The 16,461-nt window shown below is 45.9% G+C and overlaps 2 protein-coding genes across 3 annotated transcripts in view; one reads left to right on the forward strand and one right to left on the reverse strand.

Annotated features, from left to right (window-relative positions):
- Positions 1-3,258, reverse strand: part of Lrrc18 (leucine rich repeat containing 18) — a 17,694-nt gene extending 14,436 nt beyond the window's left edge. Inside the window, exons 1-2 of one of the 2 annotated variants that reach the window (XM_005348640.3) lie at positions 3,215-3,258; positions 2,525-2,590 (exon numbers count right to left, since the gene is read on the reverse strand). The gene's annotated coding sequence lies outside the window, so the exon portion shown is untranslated. The remainder of the gene's footprint in view (positions 1-2,524; positions 2,591-3,214) is intronic. The other variant, XM_013346818.2, reaches the window with a different exon arrangement.
- The window catches only part of Wdfy4 (WDFY family member 4), a 205,184-nt gene that overhangs the window by 162,967 nt on the left and 25,756 nt on the right, over positions 1-16,461 (forward strand). The window contains exons 46-49 of the mRNA XM_005348671.3: positions 9,586-9,628; positions 10,561-10,680; positions 13,309-13,426; positions 14,352-14,461. Coding sequence (XP_005348728.1) covers positions 9,586-9,628; positions 10,561-10,680; positions 13,309-13,426; positions 14,352-14,461 — 391 coding nt within the window. The remainder of the gene's footprint in view (positions 1-9,585; positions 9,629-10,560; positions 10,681-13,308; positions 13,427-14,351; positions 14,462-16,461) is intronic.

Below are 16,461 nucleotides of genomic sequence, written 5' to 3' on the forward strand. Positions count from 1 at the left end.
GGCCTACGGGGATGGAGTGAAGAGATGGTGCAGAGAACAGGAGAGATGGCCTACGGGGATGGAGTGAAGAGATGGTGCAGAGAACAGGAGAGATGCACCCAGCCGTTGGGAATGGAGGGAGCTGTTTCTAAAATCCCCTCTTTAGGAAACAAAGATAGAACTCCTGCATACGAAATAGTTAAAAGCAGCTAAAATGTCAAATAAAAGATGATTGGTGAATAATTACTGTATGGTCACAGAATGAATCAAATATAAAACAAAGCAAAACCCTTTTTTCCCCAAAGTGAAGATGTTTAAGATATGTTAGCAAGAAAGTATTAAATGTCCATATGAGCCCAGTGCTATTATGAGTACGTACACACACACACACACACACACACAGAGAAGTAGCAATGGAAAAAGCAGCCAGCAGCAACAATCATACGCTCTAGAGAGTACAGTATTGCCATCAGCAGTTTCTGGATTCTCTGCAATGTATATGGAAAAGTTCACATACACTCACAAATATGACATTTGTTTTTCATGTTCCACGAATTTTGGTCACTTTTCTACTCTGTTTAAAATGTGTATCTGCATGGGCATGTATTTGTGTGTGCATGTGTGTGTATGTATGTGCGTGCATTTGTATGCATGTGTGTCTGTGTGTGTGTGTCTCTGTACGTGTGTAAGAGCAAGACTCTTAAGATGTTAGGCATGTGAGTGGCCCTTCCTGCTGATTTTGGACAGACATGACTGTTACCAAGACTCATGTCAACTATCACTACTGTGTTTAGTGAGGGCAACTTCTCAGATCTCTCACATACGGGGGCCATGTGGTCTGTCCCTTTCCAGGTGTATATGAGAACACTGTGGCGCAGGACAATAGGAACTGTCATTGTCAGCTCTGGCCATGTAACATGTCTGGAATCAGTAAACTGTAATTTGTTAAAAAGAAAGAAAGGAAGGAAGGAAGAAAGAGAGGGATGGAGGGAGGGAGGAAGGAAGGAAGGAAGGAAGGAAGGAAGGAAGGAAGGAAGGAAGGAAAATAACGAAGGTAGGAAGGCCATACAGTGATTTGTATATGCCAAGGACTATGGTGGGTACTCAGTAATGTTAGCTCCTGTGGACTATTAACCTGGCAGTGCCATTCATCTCCTTCCTCCCACCAGCAACCCTGGACACTATCACTGGTCTGTTATGTCAGGTGTAGGTTTGGGGAACAGTCTTTGCAGACTCCCGAATGAAACCACTGCAACTTTTAAACGCGCACTGTTACTATCACCAGCAATACAAGAATATAAAATCAATTTACAGATGTCTTTACTGCTTTTAATCTCCAGAGTTCTCTATAGTGCAAGCAAATAATTCACTCACTCATTCATTTGTTCATCCATCCCTGCATCGGTTTTTATTGGGGTTGTGCTATAGGTCAGGTCAGGAGACAGGAAGTGAATGACTAAGACAGACAGTGTTGTGGTTTTCATGAATTTCCCACTTGCTGAGCAATCAAGTCAAGAAACCCAGGGCCATTTCCAATGGTGTAAATGCTATGCAGAAGATAGAAGTGATTGTGGAAAAGAGAGGGCTGGAGTTAGGCTGCAGATATTGGTGTATGGGGATGGCTAATCTCAGAGGAGGCTGAGAAGTCCTCTCTAGGAAGGCGGCATTTGCTCTGTTGAAGGCTTAGCAGACATGACATGAGAAGACTGGAGGAAGAAGAGCCCAGGGAGAGGGGTGCCTCCAGGACAGATGTCCTGAGAGCTGGGGGAAGTCTGGGCTGTTAAGGGAGTTGTGAGAGCATCTTGAAGAAAAGAGAATGAAGAGATGGAGACAAGGGAAGAACAGAGTGTGGACGGGGCCTGGCACATGGAAGAGAGAGGTGGAGGACTAAGGCTGTGGCTACCCACTTCCTGCTAAGATGGGACTTTGGGGATGAGTCACGCTTTCCTAGACTGAATTTCTTTACATTTACAGGCGGTGGAAAGATCTCAGGGTGCAAAAGGCATGTGGCACAAAGGACACTTAGTATGTGCGAGAGGTGGGTACCTGCTTAGGAGCAGGCCTGCCTGAGTCTAGCTAGGAATGACTGGCTGCTGAGGAGACAGGAAGAAACCTCCAGGCTTGATTGACAGCCTGTCCTTTATCAGCCACACACCCCTAACTTAGAGCCAGCATCCTTTGTTTCCTCGTGCTGTGAACCTAGCTTCTGATTGCCAATAGAAGTTTGACTTTACAGTGAACTGCAATGTATTTGGCTTTCCGAGCCAGCAGGCAAACTCCTGATGCATTCATTACCTTTCCTAGGAGCTGGAGGGAGCTTAACTAAGTGATGCGGAAATGTTTTTCCTGCTCAGGCCAAGGTCTATCCTCCTGGCTTAAAGGCATGTGTGCCTCACACACCTAGCCACCGGTATTAGACAAGTCTCGTTACCTGAGGCTGAGAGAGAGCTGAGAAACAGTTGGCGGAGGATCAAACTGGTGATAACCTGAGGTGGCTATCGCAGTGGGTCACCTGCCAGGATGAGGGGCCGCTTCACTTACGCACCTTGGGTTCGGTAGGCACAGGAAAAGGTACCTGGAAAGATCACCTGGCTTTCACTTTTCGGCCACTCTGCCAACAGAAAGGGGGCAGTGTATGAAGTTCTCCCCCTCCCAGTCCCAAGAGACCCTGTGGAGACCCACGGAGAAGCTAGTGGCACCAAGCACTAGCATTGACTAGCCAATAGACAAGCTTGGGCACTCCAGGACTCTGCCGGACAAGGGGCTTTCTCAGCCCCTCCCTTCTGCTCTGGAGGCTGACACTCAAACCCTAGGACAATGTATCTTTCTTACCAGCACCAGTCACTCCTCCGCTCCTCTCTGTATGTGACTTTGTACAAGTCTCTTGCCCTTTCCGAGCCTGCATGTTTGTTACCTCTGCCTGCCCTGGGCCAGCAACACATGCCCAGAGAGACCCAGCTTTTAGGAAGAACCAAAGTGTGGCTCCGTGTCTCCCTTGCCAAGCTTGCCCATGGCTCCAGACACCTGAAAACCGGCCTGTATCCCCAACTAGCTGTTTGTCCTGGCCAGGGCTCAGGGTGTGTGGCCTCCTTCCCTAAATAATGCATTAGTTGGTGTCTGGGCTCTGTAAAGAGGCAGCCGGGAGAGCAGGCATTTGCGAGCTATTTACTGAGAGCAGAGAGAAGCCGATTTGAGGCAGATGAGCAGGTACGGGCCACCAGGGAGCAAACCTTACCTGCCTTTCCTCCTAGTGCTCCTCCACTGTGCAACTTTGTCACCAGGCAACAAGGGTCTTGGGACTTGGAGTTAATTAGCATACTCTTGACCCAGCCTATACAGGGAAAGGCAAAGGCAAAGGCTGAGGTAATTTACTAATCTCCCAGGGAGAGGAAACTTGATCTCTGTGTGTTTTCCCCAGCTTCAAGCAGCAGGGTGGCGAGAGTTTCCAAGGAAGAGACTTTCCATGGCAACAGCCCCAGCAACACTGAACAGCCCACATGGCACCCTTTAAGGGAAGCCATCTTCAGTAGCCTTTAGCCCCACGAGCTATCGTTCGAGTTCCTTCTTATTTCCCATGTATTTGTGGGTTTTTCTGCTCTTCTGTTGGGGGAGGGCTGTCCTTTCAATGTTTATTTACTTGAATTTATTGACTTCTCTTGTAACTTTGTTTCACCCGACTGGAGCAAAGCAACCCCAGTGCTCATGAGGTCACACACAACCACTTTCTGTCTGGTAGCTGTTCTCAGCCAACGTTGCTGTACTGTCGCTGGGATCTGTATCTTGAACTAATGCACTAAGTCAAGCCTGACCTGGATGATGTCACGTTGACACCAGCCGTGAGCACAGCTGCAGTTCAAATACCTGCCTGTGTATTGGCTTTGTTTGAGAACTTGTGTTTTTCTTTAGCTCAGTGATTTTCAACCTTCCTAACGCTGCGACCCTTTAATACAGTTTCTTGTGTTGTAGTGACCCCCAACCATAAAATTATTTCCATAGCTACTGTAACTTTGCTACTGTCATGAATCGTAATGTAAATATCTGTGTTTCCTGATGGTCTTAGGCGATCCCTGTGAAAGGGTTGTTTGACCCCAAAGGGGTTGTGATCCACAGGTTAAGAACCTCTGCTTTAGATCAAATTTCTCGTATTTAAGAAAATCAGTCAAACAACAAATATTAGCATCATTCTGCAAGTAAGAAAATGACATTGTAGGAATAACATGGAGAAATAAAATTATTATTGTAGTGTTAATTCCTCTAACTGAACATGATTTAGAAAACAAATAGAATGGCTAGCAATTAAGTAAAATAGTTTAAAATTGATCTGTAATTGATCCAAACAATGAAAAATTTTGTATAGAGAAGCAAACTGAACTAATTTTAATTTAAAAATAAAAATTCACCATTAAGTAAAGATCTTGATGTCATGATAATACTATTTTATATTTTAGCCTAAAGATAAAGATAATATAAAATACTTTATTGAATCTACACAATAAATGATTTAACTAAATTACAAATACAATTAGAAAAAATTTAAAATACTCAAAATTTTACTGCATGGTATATTTATAATCTGAATATAATCTGAATACATATATGAATATTTAAGTAAGAAAACATAATTTAAAAGTCATGAAATTAAGATAAATTAAAACCGAAAATCAATAATTTTACATAAAAGAATATATATAAAGAAAAACCTCTTTAAAGTACTGATACATAAATTCTTACGGAAAGGGAAACCAGGAGTAATTCTGGCAGCTAGATGTTGTAGATGCAGTGAAATAGGCATTGCCTTCGTTTATGATGAGGAAGTGGGCTGTAGTGGGAAATCAGACAATAGGTGAGACATCCCTCTGATCTGGAGCAGGCCAGACAGCCATGACATCCTATCATTAAGTCTAGAACTATATGCAAGGTGTGTGTGCTAAGGAGGGCTCAGGAGGGAGCAGAGAAGCCGTAAAAGAAAGATCCATGAATCAGAGCAAAGGTCTCTAGTCTGAAAAAAAAAATATGTCTTCTTGTGGATTTTTTTTCTTTTTTCTTTCTTCTTTTCTGTTTTCTTTTTTTAAAGGCAGAATCTAACTCTGTAGCCCAGGATAGCCTCAAACTCTGTGATCTTCTTACCTCTGCCTTCCCCATGGCAGGTCTACATGCATGAACCACTATGCTGAGTTCTCCTCATTGATTTCTATTGATCTGTTACCTGAATATGAAAACTGGGGTTCAGGTTAACCTGAATTTGCTTCTGGGGTTCAAACAGCAAGACAACTTGGGAATTAGATTTCCAATGCCAGCCTCTTGGCTTCTTGGTAGGTGACTGCTCATGGTAGACACTGTCCCTAGCATCATTTGGCACAGAGAACCTTACCAGGCTAAGAACTGGGCAGGACACAGGCTCCCCTGTCCTGGGGCACACAACAAATCCACCAGCAGAGATATAGAGATATAGTTCCAGTTGCTGACATTAGTAAATCTTCTTCATTGTGGATTGGCTTTTTTTTTTTCTAGGTGATTGAGAATCAGATCTCTCAGCTCCCTGCTAACCCATCCTATGGGATCTCTCAGCTCCCTGCTAACCCATCCTATCGGACCTCCCAGCTCCCTGCTAACCCATCCTATGGGATCTCCCAGCTCCCTGCTAATCCATCCTATCGGATCTCCCAGCTCCCTGCTAACCCATCCTATAGGATCTCCCAGCTCCCTGCTAACCCATCGTATTGGATCTCCTAGCTCCCTGCTAACCTATCCTATCGTGTCTTTCCAACTGTTTACTAAAAGACAAAGCAGCATAGAAGGAGTTGGGCATGAAGATGTTTTTTCTTTGAGGCAGAAGCCCATGTTAAACTTTGGGCTTTCCTTGAATATCTTCCAAGTTGGGACTAGATCTAGGGTTGAAGCTTGGGAGAGACTCCAGATTCCATCTTGGGAGGAGAGGATATAGATTCCAGGCAGTCAAGTAAATGGCAGAAAGCTTGTTCTGGGAACTAACCACCACCTTTGAAGGCCCAACTCTAGGGAGCTCTGTCGAGCCCTACAAGGAGATGTAAGTTCTTGGAATACAGCTGGGGTACCATTCACCCTTCCAGAAGATTGGCTTCCAAGTGCTGTTGGGATGCTAATCTAGTGGACCTATCCCAGGCCATCAGAGTCTAAGCATAGCCATGAAACAAGATTGATCTTTATGGCCCTTGGGGTCTGGAAGGCCCCCAAGGTAACATGTGATCACAAATGAAGAAAGCCCCATTGGAAATCCCTTCAGAATAAAGAAGGGAGAATTTGAAGTGGATCCAACATGCAGCTCATGAGACATTGCTTTTTCATCTTTGAAAGTCATCTAGAAGAAAGTGAATATTGATGCCTAGAGATGGAGAGGTGATAGATGGGCTGTCTTCTGTGGGGACCAAGCTACACCACCCTCAGCCTAGACAAGGTCATACTCTCTCATCTTTAACAGCTTCAACTGAGAACTTCTGTTCTTCTAAACTCAGTTTCAAGCTGCCCAGGGGCCCAGACTCATGCCTAGTAACTCCATTCAGACTCCCAGTGAACTGTGGGAGCCAACTGGGTTGAAAGAACAGGTTATACATTATTCCAGAATCACCTAGAAGGGATGGGCAGAACAGAGCAGGTCTTCATCAAAAAGCAGGTCCCCCTCTGGCCACCACACTCCTCTTCCTTCTGGAGCATAAAACAGTCAAGCCACCATTCTTGACAAATGCCAATATCTGTTACCATCACACCCATGGGGGATGCTGCGCCCACTCCTGCTCCAGCCTTATCCACACTGATGCTCACGTTTGATCACCACACTCCTATGTAAGTCCAACTAGTGTTTAGGAAGTACAAGCTAAGAAAGGTTCAGATGGTCCGGGTATCCATATATCTTAGTCAAATGGGGCAGAACGACTCTCAGTGAAGCCAAATGTCTTCCCATCACCGCCTCTCCTGAAACTCAGGACAGCTTTAGAAAGTCAGGAGCCACATCTGACATCGTATTTACTCCCAAACACATCTTATTATGATGGACAGTGCAGTTTTATCAATTGAAGAAATGGTTTTTATCAATCACCAGGTATGGATAACAGTGCCATGGACTATTTCAAGAGATAGACTTATTTTTCTGATACATTATTGAGAAATAATATGTTTAAAAGGAGAGCTCACTTTTGGCTAGATGTCTTATCACCATTGGTAATGGTGTTCTTCTACGATGGGAGCAGGAGTGGTGGACCTTCCTTGGAGCTCATAGCCGGTGATCTGGGGCTGTGGACTAGGGAAGGCCTTCTTTTCTCTAGCATCATTCCACTTGAGAGAAACCTCACAAAGGCCAGCAGAATTCTAGAATGTTTTCTGAAAGAAATGATGGCAGAGGCTCCTCTATTTCCTGAACTCTGAAAGACCAAATTTTACCTCAAATTCTCACTCTTCTTTCATATTCTAAAATAAAAAATAAAAAGTAAGCTTAGAAGGGCTTCAGCATATCTGGTCCCGTGCTTATGGCTCTGGAATGTTCCTGAGGGTTCCAAGTAGCAACCCCTCACTGTTGCCAGCCTAGCTCTGCCCCCTTTCACAGCCCTCAATGAAACTGTCCTCCAGGAGGAGGTGAAGGCAGGTTAGGGGGTGAGGGCGGGATCAGAGATAGAACCCTGACAACCAAAAGAGGCTTCACACAAGGCTCTGCTGCTTCGTCAGTAAACCTGAGAATGGTCTGCCCCAGAGTGTTGGTGGTTTTCCTGGAGAAAAAAATGGACCACATAGAAGAGGTGAATTCTAGCCCGGGAGTTGCTCCCTTGTAGAAAATCTATCAAGGAAAGAAACTGAATGCAGAGGGGTGGGTGTTCATGGCAGATGCTGCAGTGGTGGGGCTCTAACGGGAAAATAATGAGATGCTGTATTGTTCCAATATCCCTGTCCTGCTGGTCCGTCCCCCCCCCTCCCCATACCGGTTTCTCTCTGCCAACCTGTTCCTAAATAACCACTCAGAGGTTTAATGTCAGTTACAATTGTTTGGCCAATGGCTCGGGCTATTACTAGCTCTCTCTCTTTAAATTAGCCCATTTCTATTAGTTTATATTTTACCGTGAGGCTCGTGATTTACCAGTAATGTTTGGATCTCCTTCTCCTTTGGCTGCTACATGGTGTCTCCTCCACTCTGCCTACTCTCTATATCTTTGTTTGAACGTCCTGCCTAGCTTTACTCTGCTAAGTCATTGGCCTAAACAGTTTTATTCATTAACCAAAAGCAAACAAATACAGAAGGACATCCCACATCATTTCCCCTTTTCTAATTAAAAGGAAGATTTTAACTTTAACATTATAAAATTGCATATAACAAAACAGTTATCAGGCAAGAATTACAGTTACAACATTTAGTCTCTTTGTATTAGGCAAAATTAAAGAAAATGCTCTATCACCTACCTCATCTTTGTGAATCTAAGGCTTTAGTGCTGTCTCTGCCAGGGATTTGTTGGCATCCAGGCCTGTTCGAGCTGAGGTGTGGGAGGGAGGCAGTCCTGGAAGGCCTCGCATGACAGATAGCATGTGTGGGGGTTGCCATTTATGAACAATTCCTAAGAATATGGGCAGTCTGAGGAGATATGATGTGGTTTGGGCTTAGTGGAGTATCTTGAGCAGAGAATTGATCTTGAGTGGAATAGAACTCTCACGGCTATGGCATGAAGGAAAACAGGTGGCAAAGGAAGGAAGGGACAACAATGAGGCTGAAGAATTGAGCTTTACAAGTCTTGCTGAGTGGCAAGGGACAGGGCTCCTTTCCCACACCTTTCTCAACATTGTGCTTTGATGCACTTTTCAATCCACTCTTCGAGCTGGGCCAACCACTGTTCTCACTTTCCTTGGCTCTGTGTGTCTTAGTTGCAGAGAAGCATAAGAGAAGGGTTTGACAAGGTGTAACAAAGCTCAAAATATTCCTTACCTAGTAGTGGCGCAGCTGTAAACCCACCCGTGTGGCACAGTCCTGAGGCTGCGACACAAACCCAGGGCAACGTGAGTGCGTCTCTAGGAGCCTCGTTGAACACGTGAGGTGGGGGAACTTGTGCATGTGACCCGAGTCCATGTCTGATCAGACATATGTATGGGAAAACGCTCTCTGTGCCAACACAACTAGAAGTTGTTAATTAAGCTTGTTAGGTTCAAGCAGTAGCTTGAAGACCTATGTTGTATAGTTCCCCTCATGATGTTCACATTTTTTTTCCTGAGTCGCATCCATATTTATATTTGGCATCCAAGAAAATGTGTGGGGCCAGGGAGGCTAAGTCATATGAAGCCATGAGAACCAGGAGAGACAGTGAATGAGGTCTGGAGACCTGTTGGGTTACACTTGATAGCAGTATGTTCTAGAATGTGTGTGCTGTGTATAGTGATGGTGGCTGTGAAAAACTAACCTCAGTCGGCAGGGTAAGCAAGATGAGCCCACCCAGAATAAGATTGATCTGGGCTGGCCTCTGACAGCTGTCACATGTTTGTGGAAGTCTGGGGATTTCCAGAATCCCCTGGCCTCCCAAATCCCCAGGAAACCCTATCTCCCATATTCAAGGTCATGTGTTAGAACATTTGGTCACACTATGTTTTTCTGTACCACAGGAGAAACCCGGGCTTCGACAGGACCATGCTGCACAAGTGGCAGGTATAGCCATTCCCCGGTGGTAGTGGTGGTGGGGGGACAGCCTGCATAAGCAGAAAGGACCCAGATCTGTTAAGAGGAGCTGTGCCATGTACTTCAGAAGGAAGTTTGTGTTTTAAATTTGCTAAATTCCAGCTCTTTCTCTGACAAGATCTCAGGGATGGAAGATTAGCCTCTGAGCACTGGAGTAGGAAGCGGAGTATGTATAGGCGCCTCTATGTATCCATCCTTTTAGGATATATAGGCATCTCTATGTGTATCTATCCTCCCTTCCTTGAGGATGTGCGCACATGCACATGCTGGGGAGAGGGGGGTGTCGGGCAAGTCACTTCTTAGGAGATATGCATGGCTCCAGCACAAATGAGTCACAGTCTGGAGCTCTCAGTGCAGAAGAGACCCCAAAGAGGTCAGTACTGCACATCCTTCCGCACGGAGCCCGTACCTCTGTCTGTGCATGTTCAGCTTAAGCCGGAGAGCCCTGTGTGTTTCCCTGATAAAGACAAACAGGGAAAGCTCTTCCCAGAGCACCAGAGGCAGACCAGTGAGGACTCCTTTCTTTGTAGCTACCATCTTTTAGCTCATTTTTCTAACGGTGAGAGGGTCAGCAATGAGTTCATCACTAGCATTTGTGCTGGCATTCGGTCAGCATTTGAGTGTCCCAAAGAAAGCCATACTCTTTGCTTTGGATTGTTGGTCTACTTCTTCTTTGGCTAGTCTAGCTTCCTAAATATGCTCACTTCCTTTCACACTGAGATCAGCGGGTGCTAGCCTGCCATGGTGCTGGCTCCTGTGTAAGATGTGGGCAGAGAGCTTAGGTGCCACCTGCTTATTCTCCTGCAGTCTAGGCTTCCTGTTGGGGCCTCAGTGTTAGATCTCCATAGCCTCAGATGGCTATCAGATGTGTTAGACTTGTCCCCTTTTGTCTCTTCTGACAGAAAAGGGAGCTCAGCAATTTTGAATACCTCATGTACCTCAACACCCTGGCTGGAAGGACCTACAACGACTACATGCAATATCCTGTGTTTCCCTGGGTCCTTGCTGACTACACCTCAGAGGTAAGGTATTCTTCAGGATAGGCCCCAGGGCTCCAGGGATTTTCTGTCCCTATCATGAGCACACAGAGCCTTACCGTGTGCTTCAGTTCCCTGGGCCTTAAGGCTGCAAGGCTCTTCTGAAGCCATGGCAATCTTTACCTGGGTTCCTGCCACAGATCCAGTGAGATTATCACCACGAGTGGGATTATGTTAAACAGCACATGGATGGCATGAGCCTCGGTGCACTTCCTGTCACCTCTGAAGGAAACTGTAGCCTATCTCCTGGGTCAGCACTGAAGATGCTGCATTCACAGAGGGCCTCTTCATGGGCTTCCTTCCTAGAATCCATAAGTACAGAGAGAGGGAAAAGGGGTCTGAGGCAGAGAAATGAAAAGGAAAAGACAGTAACCCATTCTGCCTAGTGTGTCTGTGGAATCTGAGCTCCACTCCAGCCCCTGAATAAAGACATGCCAAAGGGCAGGGAGGCTCATGGCAAGATCAGACCACTCATCTCTCTTGGCCTCCATTCCTGGATCTCAGCACGCAGGAGTCAGGAGGGGGAATCCCTCACAGCAAGATTTGAGTGGTGTGTGTGTGTGTGTGTGTGTGTGTGTGTGTGTGTGTGTGTGTGTGTGGTCATGAAGTAGGTCTGGGCCCTGATACTCTGTTTATCAGGGGATGTGTTGAGTGTGTGTAAAAAACAGAAGTTCGTGAGTCATGGGTTAGAACAGCCTGACCCGCCCTGACCGATTCTGCCTATGGATGCTTATGTGGAAGAGTCTCGGGTTTGGAGGATGGAAGCCTTTGTGTCCCGTGGCTTCCCATCTCCACTTCAGACAGTGAAGGCAGCAACGTCTTCTCACCAGGCCACCCCTTGTTTTTTCTCACACTAATGGTCCACCTGAAGCCAAGGCCTTACAAATAGGAACCTTCAAATTCAAGAATCAAACCAAGCTTGCAAAGCAGTGTTTGTAAATATTCGCTGTTTAATACATACCTGGCGCTTAAAATTATGATTATTTTCCTATGTTTAAAAATTGGGAGATTGGGGGTGGGGATCACGGAGATAGCTCAGTGGATTAGAGCACTTTCTGCACAAGTATGGGTGTCTGAGTTTGAATCTTAGCACCCATGTACAAAGCTGGGCATGGCTGGGTGTCCTATAATCCCAGAGATGTTAGCTAGCCAGCTTTGCCAGAGCCGTGAGCCTCTGGTTCAGTGAAGATCTTCTTCTACCCTCCACCTTCACACCTGAGGGCATGGGCACCTGGACACTTGCAAGCCTACACCACATACATGCAACACACACATACACACACTTGCACACACGCACATACACTCATATACCCACAGATGCCCACATTCATGCACACACTCAGATACACACTCACACACACTGACACACGCACTTGGGGGATTTCTCCTGAACATCTGGGAACTTGGGGAAATTTGGAGCTCTGGCAGCTGTGAACCACTGCCTGGAAACTGAGAGGGGGGCTGCTTCCCTTTTGTCTGGGACTGCTTTCTGCCCGCTTTTGCAGCTGTGACAGCACTGTCCCTCTTTCAAGGGACTGTGAAAAGAGATTTGTGAATGTCTAAGTCCAGGGATACTTAGTGTCCCCACTGTCCCTCAACACACAGAGCAAGTCTCCGAAGACACTGAAGTCCTTCCCATCCCCACTGAAGTGAGTTCTCAAGGTCAGGAGTGTTATGTCCAGATCACAGAGTCCCCCAAAACTAACTAGGAAACCAAGTCCTGCATGTAAAAGCAAAGAGCCTTTATTCTTACACAAGTTTGCAAACTCGGACTCTCCATGTGTCTAACGTATTGGAATGGTAGGAGAGCCCCGAACTCAATTTGGGTTAGGTTTTTATAATAGCGAAGGTAGGGGTGAGGGATTTCTAAGATTCAGGACCTCTGATTGGCTGACATTTGTCTAGAGGTGTCCTGATGAAAAGCGATGGGTGTGTGCTAGCAGATGATCCTGTCTATAATGGTTGGAACATTAGGGATTTTCTTTAGATGGTCTGTTCCTAGGTGGTGCCTGGGTGGTCTCAGTTTGTGATCTTTCTTGGAACCAGGTATTATCTAAGGGTAAACTACTGAGAATCGGGCCTCTATTGAACTTGCCACGGCTGGGTTCTACAAGGAGCAGGGCCAGCATTACATGCTTTAATTGTCCAAAAGATAGTGGACCTCAAAAAAAATGAACATGTTCCTTTCATCTCCTCCTCCCCCAGCAGTCCCATGACCTCTAGCTTTTTATAAAAATCAATTTGACTCAAAGCAGGCCCCTGAACTATTGCAGCAAATTGTTTAGTACTGGCAACAGTTATAAGTCTTACAGGCCATGGGAATTCTTTTGAAAGTCTCTTTCAGAGCCTGGTGGTCACATTCTGATTTGGGTCATCTAGGAACAGGCTTGACTTGAATCCTTCTTCCCTCCTCTCACTTCCCATCTCTGCCCTATTAAGTCTTTGTGGATCACTGGCTTCAGGGCCATAAAACTCCAGGTAGCTAGCTAATCACCACAGGGGTTCAGACCAAATGACAATAAACCAATAAAGGGAGCCATAAAACTAAAGAGCGTGGCTCCTGGAGCACCAGGGGACTGGGGGAGTTAACTCAGCTGCACTTCTGCCTTCTAGATGTTGAACTTGACAAATCCCAAGACTTTCCGGGATCTTTCGAAGCCAATGGGGGCTCAGACCAAGGAAAGGAAGTTGAAATTTACCCAGAGGTTTAAAGAAGTTGAAAAGATTGAAGGTGGGTACATACCTGCTTAATTTTGGCTGTGTGTGTGTGTGTGTGTGTGTGTGTGTGTGTGTGTGTGTGTGTGTGTGTGAATGTGCACAGGTATATATGAGTGTGTGTGTGCAGTACTGTTCTCAACTTCTTGAAAAGGTCAGTAACTTTGTTGGTTGCACAGTTCACCAGTGATTATGTTTATAAAGAATTCTTGAATCCAGCCATTAGCATTGTGATTGAATGGGAGAATCGCCTGGAAGACCTTGTTAGCTAAGGGGACTGGAGAGATGGCTCACCAGTTAAGAGCACTTCCTGTTCTTGCAGAGAATTCCAGTTTGGTTCCCAGCACCCACAAGGCTACTTTTAGCCATCTCTCACTGCAGTTCCAGGGGATCCAATGCCCTCTCCTGGCCCGTGTGGGCAGTGCATGTATGTGATTCACTTCGATAAAAATAAAACATCCATAAGCATAAAATAAAAAGAAATCTTTAAAAAAAAGTGTGTAGTAAGGCACAGCCTGGGTGATTTTTATGACCATCCTGGATGGAAAAAAAATATGCTGAGAGCTGGCAACTTCACATCTGGTGGTAGGAAAGTTAGAGGGACACTGCACTCATCTAGTGTTTCTGTCTGGCACAGTTCTTTCCAAAGCGCAGAGAAAAGAAACTCTGAGTTTAAGCAACTTGCTCACCTTTCAATGATAGAGTCCACCGTTGACCGGCTCTAGAGCTCAGTCCTCAAACTTGGCAATCCATACATCACCTTTACAGTCCTTGCCATATTCGTAGGCCATCTGAGCCGTTAGTGCCTCCATGCTTCTCCTTACGTCTGCTTGCCTACTGAGTTTCAATAAATGCAATTTAAAATGCTCTTCTCAAGCACAAGGAAGCCTGTCTGCTGCTTTCTGGTGGGCAGCCACCTCAAGCGTGTCCTTTTGTTGTAGGCGACATGACCGTCCAGTGCCATTACTACACCCACTACTCCTCGGCCATCATTGTTGCTTCCTACTTGGTCCGGATGCCACCCTTCACGCAGGCCTTCTGCTCCTTACAGGTGAGCTATGATCGTTTATTCCTGAATGCAAGGGCATGTACACGCAGAGTCTCAGGCTTGGGTAAGGAGGGTGCCTCCTCTCCAAAAACCCAAACCTTAACTTGGTGCCTACACTTGTAGGAAGACGGCTTTTTATTCTCAGTACTCGCACATCTGACTAAAAAAAAAAAAAAAATGCCCCAAAGAGCAGGGAATAAGAAAATTTCTTATGAAAAAAATGCGAAAATTTAATACAAATAAGATAGAGTGAAAAAGAAAAGTAAAAATTGCTAAGACTAAAAATGTCGCCATCAAAGATCAATAAAGAAAAGGGACAATGGCCATCAAAATGCAGAGATCTGTGCTAACCACAAATGAAAGGCTCCATGGAACAAATCAATTATCTGAACTAAAAACAAACAAACAACAAAACCAGCTATCTCAGAACCCATCCATAAGCTAACAATGGCTACCTTCCCAGCCTAGGGTTGGCAGGTTCCACAAATGAGAAGCAGATACCCAACCAAGTCTGCTTCTGGATAGTCAGCGACTTCCACTTAGGCAAGGACACACTGCAAACTTATCTGCTGCTTCTCTGAGAGTTAAGTTATCTGGGTCGCCTGTCTTGTTTCATCTGGCAGTCCTGGAGGAGCTGGAGATGAGCCAGTGCTGGGATCCTGGTTGCAGAATTTCAAAGTCAGAGTCCCTCGTGGGCACCACTGGGACAGTGCTGAGATCTTTGAGTGCTTTGTCTCCCTTCCCATGAAACCTTCCCCTGAAATCCTGCACCCAAGGATCCCATCCAGAGGCAGAGCTGTGGAAATGTGGAATGCTGTCAGGTAGCCCAGCCTGAGACAGCCGGCTGAGCTCACTGCAGGGAGAATGCACTACAAGATCATGGCTGACATGATCACCACCTTGCAATGGTCCTGTGAGAGAAAGCCATGGGCCTCATGATCATGGGCCCACTGAGCACACATGACCTCACGCTAGCACATGAACCTTATCTCGGAGAAGTTTTAGTGTCCCAGAAACTGTGAGTTTGGCTCACCCAAAATACATGACCCTGAGAGACAAGACTCACCCTTAGCTGGCACTGACATGCACCTAATCCCTGGGAAAGAATGGAAAGGCAAGGCCAGGCATCTTCTCCAGTAAGGAGTGAGCCCCTCACATCGTTTGTTTCTTGGCACACATCCCCCTTTCCCTGACTGTGTGGTTTGTCTAGACTTTGTATAACCCCCGTATCTCTGGAAATCCACTCAGAAATAATAAGTGTGCTCCCCCTGGGCCTTTCTCAGGCAACAAGCATCTTAAGTAAGTTTAGTTTGGAGAATGAATGGTCCCAGAGCTCTACCCCATGCCAGGAACCTCTTCCAGATGTTGCTCATTAATCCACAAGAAATGATGATCACTGCTGTTGATGATAATGATGGATTCTGCTGCTGCTTCCCAGCCAGGGAGCCGAAGCCGTCAAATGTTCAGGATGCTTTCACAGCTTCCCTTTGGCCTTCGCGCCAGATGCAGTAAAGGCAGAGGTCCCAGCTCGACTTGTTGCTAAGGGTCTTTCCTCACAGGGAAGAGATGGAGTGGAATGGGAACAGGCTGTGCTCTGAGACTTACAAAGCGTCCACTTAATAGACACAGATATCGCACGTGTTATGTTACCTCTGGAAATGAGGGTTTGTGCCTCTGGAAATGGGGTTTGTTTTGCACAGATCACTGGATCATTCAGAAGAGCAAATGAAAAAGCATAAGGAAAGCTGCTAGTGTTTGCGTGGAAGCCTCACGCCAGCCCCTGGCACTTCTGGTGGTCAGCCATGACTACTTCCCCTCTTCCCTCTGTGATCAACAGATCTGATCTGAGCAGAACTGAACTTGTCCAAGCTGGTCTCCTCTGGCTTAAACTACTTTAAAGCAGCCTAGACTACAATAAAGCATCCAAGAGCAGACTGAGCCAGATTAAACAGGTTCTGCGAAGCCTACAAGAATATCTGGGTAATGATGCTAATCATTGGTGT

The sequence above is a fragment of the Microtus ochrogaster genome, chromosome 6, assembly GCF_000317375.1.
Source record: "Microtus ochrogaster isolate Prairie Vole_2 chromosome 6, MicOch1.0, whole genome shotgun sequence".
NCBI lineage: Eukaryota > Metazoa > Chordata > Mammalia > Rodentia > Cricetidae > Microtus > Microtus ochrogaster.